This window comes from Moschus berezovskii, chromosome 2 (assembly GCF_049115385.1).
Source record: "Moschus berezovskii isolate FMDL1 chromosome 2, NW_MosBer_1.0, whole genome shotgun sequence".
Lineage (NCBI taxonomy): Eukaryota > Metazoa > Chordata > Mammalia > Artiodactyla > Moschidae > Moschus > Moschus berezovskii.
This window is the reverse complement of record NC_142461.1, coordinates 57,536,797-57,556,190: the sequence shown is the minus strand read 5'-3', so window position 1 is coordinate 57,556,190 and position 19,394 is coordinate 57,536,797. Positions and strand designations below refer to the sequence as shown.

The window sequence follows — 19,394 nt, the reverse complement described above, 5'->3', positions numbered from 1 at the left end:
GCTAATGCCTGAAAATCATGTGTCTCCACTTGGGGATGATGGTGAGAAGCTTCATAGTAATTGTTCAAAAAGGGTGTGTTCAATTCATGAACATTCTTCTGATGGGTTGGTGGTGAGAAGTAGGAGTCAGCATCATCAACCTTCAGGTCCAACTGGTCTGGGGTCTACCACTTGTGGGCAGCATGCCATCATTAGCCATTAAATTTTCCCATCTGGAGGGGGTTTCAGTATCTGCAAAACAGCTCAAAGATATTAATGTATGTATCCATGACATGGAAAAAGAACCTTGCCCCAAAGCTGCTTTTGACTGTTTCTCCCTGGTCTCATATCATCTCTCTTCCCTAATTAACAACTACTTGAACTACCCAAGGAATTCAAGGAAGGTCATGGAGACTGAATGAGGCTGTTTCGTATAATCAAGGGAATAGGGCACACAGAAAGGCCTTGTGCTCAGGAGCCTTAAAGTGTCCTGAACAATATCAGTGAGAAATTTTATAGCAATAGTTCAAGGCAGGATTGCTAGTAAGGAGCAGTAAGTGTGCAGGGACTGCACCCCTTTAATCTGGTCTCAGGTGGTCTCCTGATGAGCTTCTCAGAGGTTATCACACAGCAGTCTTCTCTGGAATGAAGAATGCTAGCATCTTCCATCTGTTAGGGGCTTTAATTCTATGTCGTTGTTGTTCAGTTGCTCAGTCATGTCCGACTCTTTGGATGGACTACAGCATGCCAGGCTTCCCCATCCTCCACCGTTCCCTGGAGCTTGCTCAAACTCATGTCCATTGAGTCGGTGATGACAACCAACCATCTCATCCTCTGTTGTTCCCTTCTCCTCCTGACTTCAATGTTTCCCAGCATCAGGGTATTTCCCACAAGTCAGCTCTTCACATCAGGTGTCCAAAGTATTGGAGCTTCCACTTGAGCATCAGTCCTTCCAATGAATGTTCTAGGTTGGTTTACTTTAGGATTAACTGGCTTGATCTCCTTGCAGTCCAAGGCACTCTCAAGAGTCTTCTCCAACACCACAAAACAAAAGCATGAATCCTTTGGCCCTCAGCCTTCTTTATGGTCCAACTCTCAAATCCATATATGACTACTGGAAAAACCATAGCTTTGACTAGATGGACCTTTGGAGCAAAATAATGTCTCTGCTTTTTAATATGCTATTTAGGTTGGTCATACCTTTTCTTCCAAGGAGCAAGTGATTTCATGGCTACAGTCACCATCTGCAGTGGTTTTGGAGCCCAAGAAAGTAAAGTCATTAATGTTTCCATTGCTTCCCCATCTATATATGCCATGAAGTGATGGGACCAGATGCCATGATCTTAGTTTTCTGAATGTTGACTTTTAAGTCAGCTTTTTCACTCTCCTCTTTAACCTTCATCAAGAAGCTCTGTAGTTCCTCTTCACTTTCTGCCATAAAGGTGGTGTCATCTTCATATTTGAGGTTATTGATATTTCTCCCAGCAGTCTTGATTCTAGCTTGTGCTTCATCCAGCCCAGTATTTTGCATGATGTACTCTGTATATAAGTTAAATAAGCAGGATGACAATATACAGCCTTGATGCATTCCTTTCACAATTTTGAACCAGTCTGTGGTTCAATGTCTGGTTCTAACTGTTGCTTCTTAACCTGCATACAGGTTTCTCAGGAGGCAAGAAAGGTAGTCTGGTATTCCTATCTCTTGAAGAATTTTCCACAGTTTGTAGTGATGCACATAAAGGCTTTGGTGTAGTCAATAAAGCAGATATAGATGTTTGGGATTCTCTTGCTTTTTCTATGAGCCAATGGATGTTGGAAATTTGATCTCTGGTTCCTCTGCCTTTTCTAAATGCAGCCTGAATATCTGTAAGTTCTCAGTTCATGTACAGTTAAAGCCTAGCTTGGAGAATTTTGAGCATGACCTTGCTAGCATGTTAAATGAGTGCAATTGTGAGGTAGTTTGAGCATTCTTTGGCATTGCCCTTCTTTGGGATTGAAATGAAAACTGTCCTTTTCCAGTCTTGTGGCCATTGCTGAGTTTTCCATATTTGCTATAATACTGAATGCAACACTTTCACAGCATCTTTTAGGATTTGAAATAGCTCAACTGGAATTCCATCACCTCCACTAGCTTTGTTCATAGAGATGCTTCCTAAGGCCTACTTGACTTTGCATTCCAAGATGTCTGGCTGTAGGTGACTGATCATTCCATCATGATGATATGGGTTGTGAAAATGTTTGTTGTAGAGATCTTCTGTGTATTCTTGCCACCTCTTAATATCTTCTGCTTCTGTTAGATCCATACCATTTCTATTCTTTATTGTGCCCATCTTTGCATGAAATGTTTCCTTGGTATCTCTAATTTTCTTGAAGAGATCTCTAGTCTTTCCCACTCTATTGTTTTCCTTTTTCTTTGCATTGTTCACTTAGGAAGGCTCTCCTATCTCTTTGCTATTCTTTGGAACTCTGCATTCAGTAGGTATATGTTTCCTTTTCTCCTTTGCCTTTCACTTCTTTTCTCAGCTATTTGTAAGGTCTTATCAGACAACCATTTTGCCTTTTTCCATTTCTCTTTCTTGGGGATGGTTTTGGTCACTACCATCAGTACAATGTTATGAACCTCTGTCCATAGTTCTTCAGGCACTCTGTCTACCAGGTCTAATCCCTTGAATCTATTTGTCACATCCACTATATAATTGTAAGGGATTTGATTTAGATCATATCTGAATGGCCTAGTGGTTTTCCCAACTTTCTTCAATTAAAGTCTGAATTTGGCAATAAAGAGTTCATGATCTGAGCCACAGTCAGCTCCTGGTCTTATTTTTGCTAACTGTATAGAGCTTCTCCATCTTAGCTGCAAAGAATATAATCAGTCTGATTTCAGTACTGATCATCTTGTGATGTCCATGTGTAGAGTCATCTCTCATGTTGTTGGAAGAGGATGTTTGCTATGAGCAGTGTGTTCTCTTGGCAAAACTTGGTTAGACTTTGCCTTGCTTCATTTTGTACTCCAAGGCCAAACTTGCCTGTTACTCCAGGTATCTCTTGACTTCCTACTTTTGCATTCCAGTCCCCTATAATAAAAAGGACTTCTTTTTTTTTTTTTGGTGTTAGTTCTAGAAGGTCTTGTAGTTCTTCATAGAACTATTCAACTTCAGCTTCTTTGGCTTTAGTGGTTGGGGCATAGACTTGGATTACTGTGATATTGAATAGCTTGCCTTGAAAACGAACAGAGATCATTGTGTCATTTTTGAGGTTGCACCCAAGTACTGCATTTCGGACTCTTGTTGACTATAGAGGCTATTCCATTTCTTCTAAGGGATTCTTGCCCACAGTAGTAGATATAATGGTCATCTAAATTAAATTCACCCATTCTGGACCATTTTAGTTAACTAATTCCTAAAATGTCGATGTTCACTCTTGCCATCTCCTGTTTGACTACTTCCAATTTGCCTTGATTCATGGACCTAACATTCCAGGCTCCTATGCAATATTGTTCTTTACAGCATCGGACTTCACTTTCACCACCAGACACATCCACAACTGAGTGGGGTTTTTTTTCTGCTTTGACTTAGCCTTTTCATTCCTTCTAGAGCTATTTCTATACTTTCTCTGGTAGCATATTGAGTACCTACTGACCTGGGGAGTTCATTTTTAGTATCATATTTTTTTGCCTTTTCATACTGTTCAGGGGATTTTCAAGGCAAGAATACCGAAGTGGTGTGCCATTCCCATCTTCTTCCCCTCTCCACTGGACCATGTTTTGTCAGAACTCTCCACCATGATCCATCTGTCTTGGGTGGCCCTACATGGCATGGCTCATAGTTTCATTGATTTAAACAAGGCTATGATCCATGTGATCAGTTTGGTTCAGTTCAGTTCAATTCAGTCACCCAGTCATGTCCGACTCTTTGTGACCCCATGAATCACAGCACGCCAGGCCTCCCTGTCCATCACCAACTCCCGGAGTACACTCAAACTCATGTCCATCGAGTTGGTGATGTCATCCATCCATCTCATTCTCTGTCATCCCCGTCTTTTCCCGCCCCCAATCCCTCCCAGCATCAGACTCTTTTCCAGTGAGTCGCATGAGGTGGCCAAAGTATTGCAGTTTCAGTTTTAGCATCAGTCCTTCCAATGAACATCCAGGATTGATCTCCTTTAGAATGGACTGGTTGGATCTCCATGCAGTCCAAGGGACTCTCAAGAGTCTTCTCCAGCACCACAGTTCAAAAGCATCAATTCTTTGGTGATCAGCTTTCTTCACAGTCCAACTCTCACATCCATACATGACCACAGGAAAAACCATAGCCTTGACTAGACAGACCTTGTTTGGCAAAGTAATGTCTCTGCTTTTTAATATGCTATCTAGGTTGGTCATAACTTTCTTTCCAAGGAGTAAGCGTCTTTTAATTTCATAGCTGCAGTCAGCATCTGCAGATAAGTTTGGTTAGTTTTATGTTATTGTGGTTTTCATTGTATCCCTTCTGATGGATGAGGTTAAGAGGCTTGTGGAAGCTTCCTGATGGGAGGGACTGGCTTTTGGGGAAATTGGGTCTTGCTCTGGTGGGCAAGGCCAATGCTCAGGAAATCTTTAATCCAATTCTCTGCTGATGGCTGGAGCTGTGTTCCTTCCCTGTAGTTTGGCCTCAGGCCAAACTATGGTAGGGGTAATGGCAACTTCTTCCAAAGGACTTAAGCTAACATGCTGCACCTCCCAGGACTGCTGTAGTCAATTTCCCACTACTTTCAACCCATGCCTCTTCTGGAGACTCCCAAACATAGGCGAGTCTGGCTCAGTCTATTGTGGGGTCACTGCTCCTTTCTCCTGGGTCCTGGTGTGCACAAGGTTTTGTTTGTGCCCTCTAAAATTGTCTGTTTCCCTAGTTCTGTGGAAGTTCTATAATCAAATCCCACTGGCCTTCAAAGTCAAATTCCTTGGGGGTTCTCTGTCCCTTTCCCAGATCCCCTGGTTTGGAAATCTGTCGTAGGCCCTAAAACTTTCACAACAATGAGAGAACTTCTTTGGTTTAATTGTTCTCCAGTTTGTGGGTCACCTGCTCGGTGGCTGTGTTGTAGGGCTAATGATGAGCCTCTTGGAGGAGGCTCCAAGAGGACTTAAGCCACATGCTGTGACTTCCCAGACTGCTACTGCCTTGAGAACCCCTTCAGTAGGCCACTGTTGACCCATGGCTCTGTAGGAGACACTCAAACACTCAAAGACAGGTCTGGCTCAGTCTCCTGTGGAGGCCACTGCTCCTTTCCCTGGGTCTTGGTGCACAGAAGATTTTTTGTGTGTCCTTCAAGCATCTCTGGCAGGTATGAGATTTGACTTTAAAAGCAATTCTGCCCCTCCTACCAAGAGCTCGAAGATATTGTTCTGTGAGGGGGTACCAGGACCCTGCCCCAAGGTTTCACTACTGTTTCTTGAATGCTCCTCCCTTGTCTCTGCATTACTCCCTTTCCCTGATTAGCAACTGTTTGAATATGCCCTTTGAGACCTAGGGAAGGTTATGAAGGTTGGGGTATTCCCTACAAGTTAGAAAAAGGGTATACAGAAAAACATCCATGCCCAGGAGCCCCACAGCATCCTGCTCAGTTTCAATAAAAAGAATCCTGAGATAGTTTCCAAGATTTCTATCCTCTGGTATCCACACCCAATATAATCCTCCCCACTTGAGCAGGATGCAGTACTGTGAATATGGAGGATTTCACTCCTGTGATAGGTAATGGTATACACCATCATGGTTTCAGCCTTGTAAGACCCTGAGTCAAGGTGTTGCATTCAGTATGTCAACAAATATGGAAGACCCAGCAGTGGCCACAGGACTGGAAAAGGTCAATACTCATCTCAATTCCCAAGAAGGGTAGTACTAAAGAATGTGCTAACAATCAGACAATTGCATTCATCTTCCATGCTAGTAAGAGCATGCTTAAAACCTTGCATACTAGGCTCCAGCATTATGCGAACCAAGAACTTCAGACATCCAGCTGGGTTTAGAAAAGGAAGAGGAACCAGAGATCAAACTGATAACATTTTCTGGGTCATAGAGAAAGCTAGGGAATTCCAAAAAAATATCTACCTCTGTTTCATCTACTACACCAAAACCTTTGACTATGTGGATCGTAGCAATCTGTGAAAAGTTCTTAAAGAGATTAGAATAAAAGGCCATCTTACCCGTCTCCTGAGAAACTTGTATGTGGGTCAAGAAGCAAGTTAGAACCCTGTGTGGAACAGGCAAAATGGTTGTCTTAGGAGGACTTACAAAAGGCTGAGATAAGAAGAGAAGCTAAAGGCAAAGGAGAAAAGGAAAGATATACCCATTTGAATGCAGAATTCCAAAGAATAGCAAGGAGAGATTAGAAAGCCTTCCTCAGTGATCAATGCAAAGAAATAGAGGAAAACAACAGAATGGGAAAGTCTAGAGATCTCTTCAAGGGAACATTTCATGTAAAGATGGGCACAATAAAGGACAGAAATGGTATGGACCTAACAGAAGCAGAAGAGATTAAGAAGAGGTGGCAAGAATACACAGAACAACTATACACAAAGGATCTTCATGACCCAGATAACCACGATGAAGTGATCACTCACCTAAAGCCATACATCCTAGAATGTGAAATAAAGTAGGCCTTAGGAAGCATCACTATTAACAAAGCTAGTGGAGGTGATGGAATTTTGGTTGAGCTATTTCAAATCCTAAAAGATGATGCTGTGAAAGTGCTGCACTCAGTATACAAGATAATTTAGAAAACTCAGCAGTGGCCACAGGACTAGAGGTCAATTTTCATTCCAATCCCAAAGAAAGGCAATGTAATACAATGTTCAAAGTATCACACAATTGCACTCATCTCACACACTAACAAAGTAAAACTCAAAATTCTCCAAGCCAGGCTTCAACAGTACATGAACCATGAACTTCCAGATGTTCAAGCTGCATTTAGAAAAGGCAGAGGAACCAGAGATCAAATTGCCAACATCCATTGGATGATTGGAAAAGCAAGAGAGTTCCAGAAAATCCTCTGTTTCTGCTTTATTGACTACACCAAAGCCTTTGACTATGTGGATCACAACAAACTGTGGAAAATTCTTCAAGAGATGGGAATACCAGACCACCTGATCTGCCTCCTGAAAAAGCTGAATGCAGGTCAAGAAGCAACAGTTAGAACTGGACATGAAACAACAGACTGGTTCCTAATTGGGAAAGGAGTACATCGAGGCTGTATATTGTCACCCTGCTTATTAATTTATATGCAGAGTACATCATGTGAAATGCCGGACTGGATGAAGCACAAGCTGGAATCAAGATTGCTGGGAGAAATATCAATAACCTCAGATATGCAGATGACACCATCCTTATGGCAGAAAGTGAAGAAGAACTACAGAGCCTTTTGATGAAGGTGAAAGAGGAGAGTGAAAAAGTTGGCTTAAAACTCAATATTCAAAAAATGAAGATCATGGCATCTGGTCCCATCACTTCATGGCAAATAGATGGGAAACAATGGAAACAGTGAGACTTTATTTTGGGGGGCTCCAAAATCACTGCAGATGGTGACTGTAGCCATGAAATTAAAAGACACTTGCTCCTTGGAAGAAAGGCTATGACCAACCTAGACAATACATTAGAAAGCAGAGACATTACTTTGCCAACAAAGGTCTGTCTAGTCAAAGTTATGGTTTTTCCAGTAATCATGTATGAATGTGAGTGTTGGACTATAAAGAAAGCTGAGTGCTGAAGAATTGTTGCTTTTGAACTGTGGTGTTGAAGAAGACTCTTGAGAGTCCCTTGGACTTCAAGGGGATCCAACCAGTCCATCCTAAAGGAAATCAGTTCTGAATATTCATTGGAAGGATTGATGCTGAAGCTGAAACTCCAATACTTTGGCCAGCTGATGCAAAGAGCTGACTCATTTGAAAAGACCCTGATTCTGGGAAAGATTGAAGGCAGGAGGAGAGGGGATGACAGAGGATGAGATGCTTGGATGGAATCACTGTCTTGATGGACATGAGTTTGAGCAAGCTCCAGGAGTTAGTGATGGACAGGGAAGCCTGGTGTGCTGTAGTCCATGGGGTCCCAAAGAATCAGACATGACTGAGGGGCTGAATTGAAACTCAGTGATGGAACAACTGTTTTGTTCAGGATTGAGAAAGGACTCTGACAGGGCTGTGTGCTGTCACCCTGTTTGTTTAATCTATGCACTGAGCACACCATAAGAAATGCTGGGCTGGATGAGTTACAAGCTGGAATCAAGATAGGTGGGAGAAACACCAACAATCTCAGATATGTGAATGGTACCACTCTAATAGCAGAAAGTGAACCAGAACTAAAGAGCCTCTTGAAGAGGGTGAAGGAAGAGATTGAAAGAGCCACTTAAAACTAAATAATAAAAAATCTAAGATCATGATATCTGGCCCCATTACTTCATGACAAGTAGAGGAGGAAAAGGTAGAAATAGTGACAGATTTCCTCTTCTTGGGCTCTAAAATCACTGCAGATGGTGACTAGCCATGAAATCAGAAGACGTTTGCTTTTTGGCAAGAAAGCTATGACAAGCCTAGACAGTGTGTTGAAAAGCTGGGACATCCATTACTCTGCCAACAAACGTCTGTCTAGTCAAGGCTATGGTCTTCCCAGTGGTCACATACAGTCGTGAGAGCTGGACAATAAAGAAGGCAGAGCACTGAAAAGTTGATCCCTTTGACCTGTGGTGCTGGAGAAGACTCCTGTATGTCCCTCGCACAGCAAGGAGTGAAACCACTCAACCTTAAGAGAAATCAACCCTGAATACTCATTAGAATGACTGATGCTGAAACTGAAACTCCAGTATTTTGGTCATCTGATGCTAACAGCTGACTCAATGAAAAAGTCCCTGATGCTGGGAAAGGTTGAGGGCAGAAGAAGAGGGCATCAGAGATGAGATGGCTGGATGGCGTCACTGATGCAATAGACATGAACTTGGGCAAACTTCAAGAGATGATGAGGGACAGGGATGCCTGGTGTGGTGCATTCCACAAAGTCACAAAGAGCCAGACATGACTGGGTGATTGAGCTCAACAACAAGTCCCTAAGTAGAGAACCTGGCTCAGTCAAGTTTGAACTTCTACCATGAGATGATAGATGACTGCAGTTTTAGGCCACTAAATTTGGGGCCAATTGTAAAGCATGCAGGGAAACCTGTACCATAGGGAAAGTAGGAGGACAAAAACTTTGACCTTGCCAAGGTCAAAGAATATTCAGTTTCCCATTCTGTCCTGCAAAGGCAAACAGGGATGTTTCAAATGGATCAGAATGGGGGAAGGCAAGAAACCAGATTCTAAAATAGGCCCAAGGAGCTCATGGGCTGAAGAAAAGATGTTTGGTCTCAGAATAAGAAGCTTAATTTCTATCTTCAAGCACTGAATGAGCTGTCTTGTGTCAGAGGTATTCAGTTCAGTTCAGTTCAGTCACTCAGTCATGTCCAACTCTTTGCGACCCCATGAATCACAGAACGCCAGGCCTCCCTGTCCATCACCAACTCCCGGAGTTCACTCAAACTCATGTCCATCAAGTCAGTGATGCCATCCAGCCATCTCATTCTCTATCTTCCCCTTCTACTCCTGTCCCCAATCCCTTCCAGCATCAGAGTATTTTCCAGTGAGTCAACTCTTCGCATGAGGTGGCCAAAGTATTGGAGTTTCAGCTTTAGCATCAGTCCTTCCAATGAACACCCAGGACCATGCCCAAATGACCAGAAGCACAAGATGGATGGTCTCTCAACATAAAGAAGAAAGTTCTAACATCCAAGATGCCTAGAAATGAAAAGGACTGCATTTATTATTTAGACTCCTAATTTATTCCAAGTACACAATGTACAATTGAATTAAATGGGAAACTAGGGGAGGAATCAAGCTAAATTAGTGGAGACTAGAGAAGACCATAAGCCTGGGTTGTATTAACAGCTCCCCCAACCCACAGTCTCTATGTTTCTATGTTCAAATGCACCTTCAAAGGATTTAAAGCACACTTTCACAGATTGACGCTAAGAATGTGGGGATGAATGGATATGGCATTGGGTCAGGAACAAATTGACACCTGAATCTTTCTCTTCTTGAAAGTTTCCCAAAGGAAGAGCCTAAACCAAGGAAAAGGGAAGACTAGCACACTCAGGGGCTTTAGCCCAAACCTGAGTAGAATTCTGCCAGGTGTGACTGCATCTTGTAGAATACTCTGACTTATGTGAGGGTTTCCTGATGGTCTGATGCCAAAGCACTCTAAAGACCTACCCTGATCATTTCACCCCCAAAACACAAGTCTAAGTCTTGGACCTTAACACTTCTGATTTTAGAAAAGACAATTCCTGCCAAGGAAAAGCAGAAAGGAGTAAAGAAGACCAGGTAAGGAACCCAATGACCAGACGGAGCTGACCAATTTATATTCCCACCCACAATGTAGGAGGGTTCCCTTTTCTCCTGATGTAGTTTTTCCTATTCCTAAGTACTGGATTCCTTCTCGGTGGGCCCACTCAATCTGGAAACTCATGTCTTTCAGTCCTAATATCTCCTACCTGTATCATTTCTGCCAGTTCCCTATTCTTTCCTCCCCCACAAACAAGCTGGGTGTGGTAAACTCAGAGGTGTAATAAACATTGTAAGCAGGTGGCTTGCATGTTTGCACAGCTTTGAGCCCTACCCAGGGTATAAGGGAAAGGAGTACCTGCTTTTCTAATCCTTGGTTCTAGAAAATAAGGGCCTTCCTTTCTAGAAACATTGCCTAAGTAAAGAAAAGCAGGCAATCCCCTAATCCCCCAAATGTCCAAAGCCATGGAAAACCAACAGGTCTACAGTACTCAGAATCACCCTCTCATCTGAGTCCATCTGACTACTGCAGTCTGAACTGACCAATTCAGCTGCTATTTCTTCTAGAAAACCTTGATGTCCACCCTTTACATCCCTCTCCCTATAGGACAGAACTCCCTGTGTAGACTTCCCACCCAACTTTTTTTTTAATTTTTATTTTATATGGAAGTATAGGAGAAGGAAATGGCAACCCACTCCAGTGTTCTTGCCTGGAGAATCCCAGGGACGGGGCAGTTTGGTGGGCTGCCGTCTATGGGGTCGCACAGAGTTGGACACGACTGAAGCGACTTAGCAGCAGCAGCAGCATAGTCAATTTACAATATTGTGTTAGCTTCAGGTGTACAACAAAGTGATTCAGATATATGTATATAAATACCTCCATTCTTTTTCAGATTCATTTATCATACCAGTTGTTGCAGAATACTGAGTAGAGTTTGCCATATTACACAGAAAGTATTTGTTTGTTATCTATTTTATATATGGTAGTGTGTACATGTTTATCCTTCCCACCCAGCTTTCATTGCAAATAACTTTCTCCCGTCCATTTTCTCTGTTCTTACTTTCTGAAACTTATATTAGCTAGATGTTAGACCTGGACTTCATGGATTATCTAATTTTATCTTTTCCTATTTCTCATTTCTATTATTTTTGTACTTCTGGTTAGGAGACTTCTGAAAGCCTATCTCCCAACACATCTATATAATTTTTTAATTCTTGATATTGTATTTTTAATCTCCAATAACACTTTATATTCAGACTTTTTCTTCTACATACAGATTCTTCTTGTTTGGGGAAAGCAATAGTTTGTTTAGTTATGGTGAGTTTCTGAGTTTTCTTGTGCTTCCCACCATGTCCTTTGTACTCTTTTTTCCTGTGGCTTTTGCTTGCTTTTGTTTGAATTTTTGACATTGTTTTATCTCTTGTTCACACTTAAGTTCAGTCAGTTCAGTTCAGTTCAGTCGCTCAGTCGTGTCCGACTCTTTGCGACCCCATGAATCACAGCACACCAGGCCTCCCTGTCCATCACCAACTCCCGGAGTTCACTCAAACTCACGTCCATCGAGTTGGTGATGCCATCCAGACATCTCATTCTCTGTCGTCCCCATCTCCTCCCACCCCCAATCCTTCCTAGCATCAGACTCTTTTCCAGTGAGTCAACTCATCGCATGAGGTGGCCAAAGTATTGCAGTTTCAGCTTTAGCATCAGTCCTTCCAATGAACACCCAGGATTGATCTCCTTTGGAATGGACTGGTTGGATATCCTTGCAGTCCAAGGGACTCTCAAGAGTCTTCTCCAACACCACAGTTCAAAAGCATCAATTCTTCGGCGATCAGCTTTCTTCACAGTCCAACTCTCACATCCATACATGACCACGGGAAAAACCATAGCCTTGACTAGACGGACCTTTGTTGGCAAAGTAACGTCTCTGCTTTTTAATATGCTATCTAGGTTGATCATAACTTTCCTTCCAAGGAGTAAGCGTCTTTTAATTTCATGGCTGCAATCAGCATCTGCAGTGAGTTTGGAGCCCCAAAAAATAAAGTCTGACACTGTTTCCCCATCTATTTCCCATGAAGTGATGGGATCAGATGCCATGATCTTAGTTTTCTGAATGTTGAGCTTCAAGCCAACCTTTTCACTCTCCTCTTTCACTTTCATCAAGAGGCTTTTGAGTTCCTCTTCACTTTCTGCCATAAGGGTGGTGTCATCTGCATATCTGAGGTTATTGATATTTCTCCCAGCAATCTTGATTCCAGCTTGTGCTTCTTCCAGCCCAGCATTCCTCATGATGTACTCTGCATATAAGTTAATAAGCAGGGTGACAATATAAAACCTTGACGTACTCCTTTTCCTATTTGGAACCAGTGTGTTGTTCCACGTCCAGTTCTGACTGTTGCTTCCTGACCTGCATACAGGTTTCTCAAGGTGCAGTCAGGTGGTCTGGTATTCCCATCTCTTTCAGATTGTTCCACAGTTTATTGTGATCCTCACAGTCAAAAACTTTGGCATAGTCAATGATGAAGAAATAGATGTTTTTCTGGAACTCTCTTGCTTTCTCCATGATCCAGCGGATGTTGGCAATTTGATCTCTGGTTCCTCTGCCTTTTCTAAAACCTGCTTGAACATCTGGAAGTTCACGGTTCACATATTGCTGAAACCTGGCTTGGAGAATTTTGAGCATGACTTTACTAGCGTGTGAGATGAGTGCAATTAAAGCATTCCTTAAATGCCTGGTGGCTCTCAGCTGTCCAAAGTTCATCTTGAGGAACTCAAATTGGTTGGAAGCACGACGTGGAAGAGGGAAAGCTTATCAGCTGAGGAGTGACAAGGGCGCCACTGGCTTTCCCTTTATTAGAGAGTAAGGAATTTTGCATCTCTTCAATGCCCACTGCACAAAAGAACTGCTGTCTCAGAGAGGGCTTCTCTCTCTGTACTTTCACGCACTCCCTATCTACACTCTGCCTACAGTGTCTACTCTGTGATCAGAATAGCTTTTGAAGACCCTCTGTTTTGATCAGGCATGAAAACAGTAGCCAGTTTATAAGTGCCATGGAAAAGACATGTGTTCCACAAGCTTCCCACATGGCTGACTACTTCTATGTGGCAAAGTGATTCGGACTCTTTAAACAACTAATCCTCTCTCTATGCTGCTGTCTCCTGGCCCTGCAAATTTCAGCTTGTTGAACTATTCCATATATGGTAAATGCCACCAAGGGAGCTGAGCACAGATCACAAGGCAGCACAGCCATCTCTCTGATCCTCACAAGAACCATCACCAATGATGATCAGTGACTCCATCTTCAGAGGAGGATATCAGGGTCCTCACTTTTGTTTGATGCCAACGCCCTGGTTTGTGCCATTGTAAAAGGAAAGAGTCAATTTTGACTCTTCCGTGCTAGATCTGTTTCTTTGGCCACTTTTGTTATTATAGTCACACATAATGGCTTGCCTCAGAGAATCCCGCCCCTCTGTCTGACCAGTAAGCTGAAGTGCCTTTGTTCAGAACCTTGTCTGCCTGTGGATGGCAGGAAGGAAGAAATTAACACAATCCCCAGCCTGAGGTTTGCCATTCTAGGAGATACTTGTAAGATTAAATGAACTTTTTACTTTCTTTCCTCACCTCCCCCCATCTCTGATCCATAAAGGAACCTGGCACCCAGACCCCAACAAGATGGTTATTTTGAAACACTAGTTTGCCAACTTCTCAGTCAACCAGCTTTCTGAATAAAGTTGCTTGTGCAGCTAGCAGAACAAGCTTGAACACCATAACTGGCTTTCACCTTACCCTGTGGAATTTACCTTTGTTCTGCAAAAAGAATGTTGTTTCCAGGGAGACAGGGTGCCAGCATTCCATGTGGAACTGCCAGGCAAGGTGGTAAGGGCACCAGAGGAAAACCCCAGAAGATGCTGCTTCTCCTGCTCAGCTGTCTCCTGCCCACCACCAATGGGAAGAATTGCCTCCAATGCTGGCAAGAGCTGCCTGCACTAATAGATTATGACCTGCAGATTCTCTGGGGCACGCCAGGGCCACCCGCAGAGCTCTCCCAAAGCCTCCATTCCCTATTCATGGACAATCATTCTTCTCCCGAAAACTCGTACCTTGGTGAGACACAGTCAGGAGACCCAGGGATCAGGGATGACCCCTTTACCTGGCCTGGGGTCTTAATCCCCTGACTTTGTCCCAAACCCCATTCTCAGGTCAAGACCATTTGGAGGAAGCAGCAGGAACATTATTCACTCACATAGATAAAGCCATTAAAAAGCTTCGAGATGGTGAGGAAGCCTAGAATCCTAGGGCCCAAGGGTTCAGTTAAAAAAACCTGATCCTCCAAGGCATTCCCCGAAGACCACTGGCATGTGGTGGGGCGGTGTTGTGAACAGTGGGATTGGACACAGCATCTGTCTGTGTGATCTACAGAATTTCTGTCTGAAAAAACTGATTTGAATTCCTAATATTGAGAAACTTAGGTTATTGACTCCACCTATGAAACAGACAGCGAAAGCACCCCTTCCCTCTTGCTCCACCCAGATAAACCATCACTTCTGGAAGAAGTTCGTGTCCTGAAGCAGCAGTTTTCCAAGGAGCTGGAGGATGTATCTGAGGGGCTGAAGGACAAGGGTGAGAGGTGGGGCTGGCCCCTGCTCATCACCCAGCCCTTCACTTCCCAGAGACCTGATGAGGCAGAATCCAATCTGCAGCCCGCTTTGGGCCCCTCCCCTGGCCTTGCCTGGGGCACCTAACCACACTTTCTCCCAGCTGTGATTCCTGCCAACACCCCAGTCCCTCCCAGCTCTGTCTGCCTCCCCAGCACCTCAATCTCTCTACCATTTCACCCTCCTGGGCAGCCTGCAATGAGTCCTGTGGTGAGTATTTGGGGGACCAGGTCTGGGTGAGGGGTGAGGGGCACCTGACTCTCTCTAAGGCCTCTACCTATTCTCTTACAGACATCCGCTCCACATTGGAGGTAATCAGTTGCACCACGTGCCAGAAACACTTCCTTACCTGCCAAGACCCCACTCTCTGCCCAGGTCAGTGGCCAACCAACCATCTTGGCCTCCAGCCTCCCTGCCTCCACTCCAAGTCCATTGTCGTCTTTGTCTGGAATGTCTTCTTCCTCTGTCTACCCCGATCCCTTTGTGCTCCCCATCCTCCCTGGGGAAGGTAGCACCTCCCAGGATGTCTGGATTCCACATGTCCAGCTTCAGAGCCATAGAGCCATCTGCCTCTAGGACATGTTCTCAGGGGGCCTGTCAGGTCCCTAAAGTCAGCATGCCTGGGGACATGTCCAAACCCATCTCAACTCCCCCAAATCTATTTTTCCTTCAGGTCCCCTCTCAGCAAATGTCTCACTCAAGTCGTCAACCTCCTAAACCAGCCTCCAACCTAAACCTCCCTCCCTTACTCAGAGTATGTAGTCACCAGGTCTTGCTAAAGAATTCTTCAACATGTTACCATATGATCCTTCCAACTTCCTCTTCTCAGGCAGCCTCACCTCTTACCTGGATTGTGGCAGAATCTCCTAACTGGCCTCCCTGCCCCTCCTGGTCACCTCTCACTCAGCAATCAAAGGACTCGATCTCTCAAGGAGCCAATCTACCTCTGACACTTCCTGTTATAACTTTCAGTGCCTCCCAGTGGCCCCCAGATAAAGCACACCCACCTTGGGAGTCCCTGCTTGCCTGTACCCTCCCCTATCTTCCCAGACACACAGAGCTGCTGACACGCTGGACAGACAGCTTCATGCTTCTGACCTTGAACATCCTGTGTCCTCTGCCTGGAACATAGTTTGGCTCCTCGAACTACTAGTCTTTCAAAATCCAGCTCAGAATTCCTGTTTCCTAAGAAGCTTTTCATGACTAGCTCCAAGCTAGTCGACCCAGAGTTCATCAACCCTCCCAGTGATCGTTCAGCCTGTGCCCTGCCCTGCTCTGCTCCCCTGGGACACCACAGCACACTTTTTGGTTTCTCTCCCTCCTAGAGATCAGGGACCCTGTTTCACTCATCTCTAGATTTAGGTGGGCATACAGTAGGTGCTCAGTGTGTCTACCAAACAGGTGACTGGGTGGGTGAATAAAAGAAGGAAAGAATACAGTCTCCTCTTGGAGCTGAGATGGCCCTGTCTGCTCCCTAATCACTGGCTCTCCCTTTCCCCCTCTCCCCACAGCATGGACTGGGAAGAACTTCAGGTGGGCTATGGGCATCGGCATCGCTCTGCCCCTGGTGACCCTAGCTGGAGGTGGGTGAGTGCTTGCTCCAAGCCCCATGTCCCCAAGGAAGACACACCTACTGCTTGACTGACCCATCTCCATCTTGTTTCCTGGCCCAGATGTTACATTTTCTGGCTGGAGAAGAAGAAAAAGAAGAAGGAGGAGGAGCCACAAAAGGTCCTGGGACACCCAGGATCCTCAAGGAGGGAAAGCTGTGTCTGCCTGGGGGTAGCAAGTCTAGAAGCCCCAAGTCTGGTTCCCTGGGCCTGGTTTCCAAAAGAGTGTAGGATCAAGGGCTGGGACTCAGGAGAGCCACCATCAGCTCCCAGTGTGAGCAGACCCATCCAGGGCCAGGCGCCCGGGACAGAGCAGGAGCAAAGCCCTCAATCTTCAACTGACCCACAAAGTGCTCCCTGCCCATAGCTGTCATCATCCCTCTGCAGCACCCACCTCTACCCTTCACCACCCTGCTGCTTGACTGCACAGACTACCAACAACCCCCTAGCCTTCTGCTCCTGGTTGGGTTTGGCCAACTGGAGGTCAAAGGCAGAAGCAGGCCTGCTTCTCCTCTCTTGGCAGGGACCCCGCCAGCCACTTGTTACCTTCAACTGAACAAAGGTCCCAGCTGCTGTCAGGAAGCTCTCTTATCTCTGGGTTCTGGTAACTCTCCCTCTCCTGACCCCTCCAACCTGGGGTGATAACAGCTCTGAAGTTCTGAGGCCCAGGAGACTGCATTCTTTCTTGAAGTTTTGCTACACCCATGCTTTGTAAATGTCTTTTATTAAAAGACCCTCCTCGTACTCTGATGCACTGTGCCATCCGCTTCCTGCTGGACCCTGCATGGATGCAGCTGGCACTGTGATCCTCCCCACATGGGCCCACAAGGACTGTCCCATGTCCTCAACCTCTTCCCGCCAGCCCAATACTCTTCCCTTTCAGAAAGATCTCTCTCCTAGTCCCAGAAGTGGTAACTCCACAGGATCACACTATCCTCTCCTGATTTCAGCACCAGAGTTGAGGGCAGCAATGGCCTGGGCCCCTTAAGGCGTTCCCTTGTCTGGGTGTGGAAAGCATGAAGTGCAAGTGTTAGTTGCTCAGTCATGTCCGGCTCTGCAACCCCACGGTTTGTAGCCGGCCAGGCTCTTTGGTCTATGGGTGTGGAAGAGAGGAGGTAAAAGGCTAGTTGGAGGCCCCAGCAAGAGCAGGGATTAGCAGAAGAACCGCAGAAAACCGGTTCCAAGTCACATCAGTAGCAGACCTCACCTGGGAACACCCAAGTTGCCAGAGGATCACAGATGCTGCCAACAGTGAAATTTACCAGCTCTGCCTGCCAGGGGATTTGCCTCATCCTCTTCCATCTTCCTCCAGATCCCTTTCCTTCTCAGCCCTCAAGGCTGCTGGGTCAAATGGAAATGACCCCGAGGCACGGCTCTGCTCTTTCCCCTCAACCCTTTGCCCCTTCCCACTCATCCCCCAGCCTCTCAGTTTTGGTTCAGGCTCTCGCTGGAGACTGAATGGGAGGCCACACCCAGATCTAGGACCCTGCAGGCTGGCTCCCAGGACTGAAAGGAAGCAGGTCTGAGACCAGAGCTACGAATGGGCAGCCCCGACCCTGGGCTCAAATCCTGACTCTGATGTTGAGGTTCTGGATTCCCCTCTCTGCATCTGTTTCCGCTGTGAGCACAGAGCAGGGGATGCAATGTTCTAGCCAGGCTGGTATGCCCACTGGCTTCGTAACTGCCATCCCCTATTGGCTCAGGCTGTGGGTCCAGAATCAATGCCTCATCCCCTTCCCCTTCTACAGTCCACTGAAATCCTGCTGGCGCCCATGGCCCATCTCCTAAAACAGGGCCTCTTGTCTCCTTTGGTTCTACTGGTATTCCCTCCTCAGAGCTGGCAGCCAGGCTGGAAGTAGGCTGACTTCAGCATCACCATCTGGCAGTAAGGTACACTCCCTGGGCGGGGGCAGGGAGGAGAATGCAAGAGACCAAGGTGAGACATAAACAGAACAGAACGTAAACAGCAGCCTGGGTGGGAAGCACCATGGCCAAGGGCAGCTGTGGGTACCCAGCTGCAAGCATCTCCAGCTCACCACACCAGGAATCCAAGAAGGCCTCCTGGAGGTGGTGTCTTCAACTCTGAGAGGCCAGGGAAGATGGTATCGAGGGAGGAGTGCTTTCATTAAGGATCCAGCGTTACAGAGAGGAGGTACAGATGACCTTGAAAGAGTTCAAGAGCCCCAAGAAACGTGGCTGAAGGGAGAGGTCCAGATAAGAGGCTGGTGAAAGGGAGGATAACAGGGGATCCCAAGCCCATACGGGTCCAAAGCAAGCCTGAGAAAAAATCCACGTGGGACTCCTGGCACAGTAGGCAGGTAGGGCACGCTGGGGGAGAGGCAGCAGAGGATTTTGTCAGAGGCAGACCGAAGTCCCCAGCAGGGAAGAGTCCATAGATGTAAGATGTTGGGAAAAGCATATGATCAGGACCTACTCATAGCCATTCTGAATGACTGGGCAGAGCCCCAGTAGCTGTCATGGAACTCCGAGGTCTGTGGTTCTCTGCACGTCTGTGAAAGCTGGTTGCCACCTAGGACATAGAAAAAGTCAAACTCCCTTGGCTGTGATTTGTTTTCCTATTTGTATTTAAATTGGGACTTAGACTACTACCTCAAATGAATTCAGAGCAACTGTTTTCTGGTGCCTGCAGTAAAAGCAGGAAACCCTGGCATAATTTATACGAAGTATGAGTTTGTGTGTTTGTATGCATATATCTCTTATCAACAGATTTTTTATTATCTGTGGGCATATTTGCATGAAAACTAGATATACTGCTTTCTGCTAGAGTAGAAAGATTAAGGATTTTGGGGTC

General features: G+C 45.4%; 1 protein-coding gene across 1 annotated transcript; it reads left to right on the top strand.

The window, feature by feature from the left end:
* Positions 1-14,222: 14,222 nt before the first annotated feature.
* Positions 14,223-16,949, top strand: TEX51 (testis expressed 51). Its single transcript, XM_088842179.1, has 7 exons — positions 14,223-14,421; positions 14,517-14,591; positions 14,848-14,937; positions 15,165-15,182; positions 15,264-15,347; positions 16,484-16,559; positions 16,646-16,949. Exons 1-7 carry the CDS (start codon positions 14,223-14,225, stop codon positions 16,947-16,949), a joined length of 846 nt encoding a protein of 281 aa, XP_088698305.1.
* The last annotated feature ends 2,445 nt before the right edge of the window (positions 16,950-19,394 follow it).

Excerpts from the sequence above, each read along its gene's own strand:
- TEX51 (XM_088842179.1), top strand. The coding sequence starts at position 14,223 with ATGCTGCTTCTCCTGCTCAGCTGTCTCCTGCCCACCACCAATGGGAAG. Across the intron at positions 14,592-14,847 it reads CATTAAAAAGCTTCGAGATG|ATAAACCATCACTTCTGGAA; the intron begins GTGAGGAAGCCT and ends TGCTCCACCCAG. Across the intron at positions 15,348-16,483 it reads AGACCCCACTCTCTGCCCAG|CATGGACTGGGAAGAACTTC; the intron begins GTCAGTGGCCAA and ends CTCTCCCCACAG.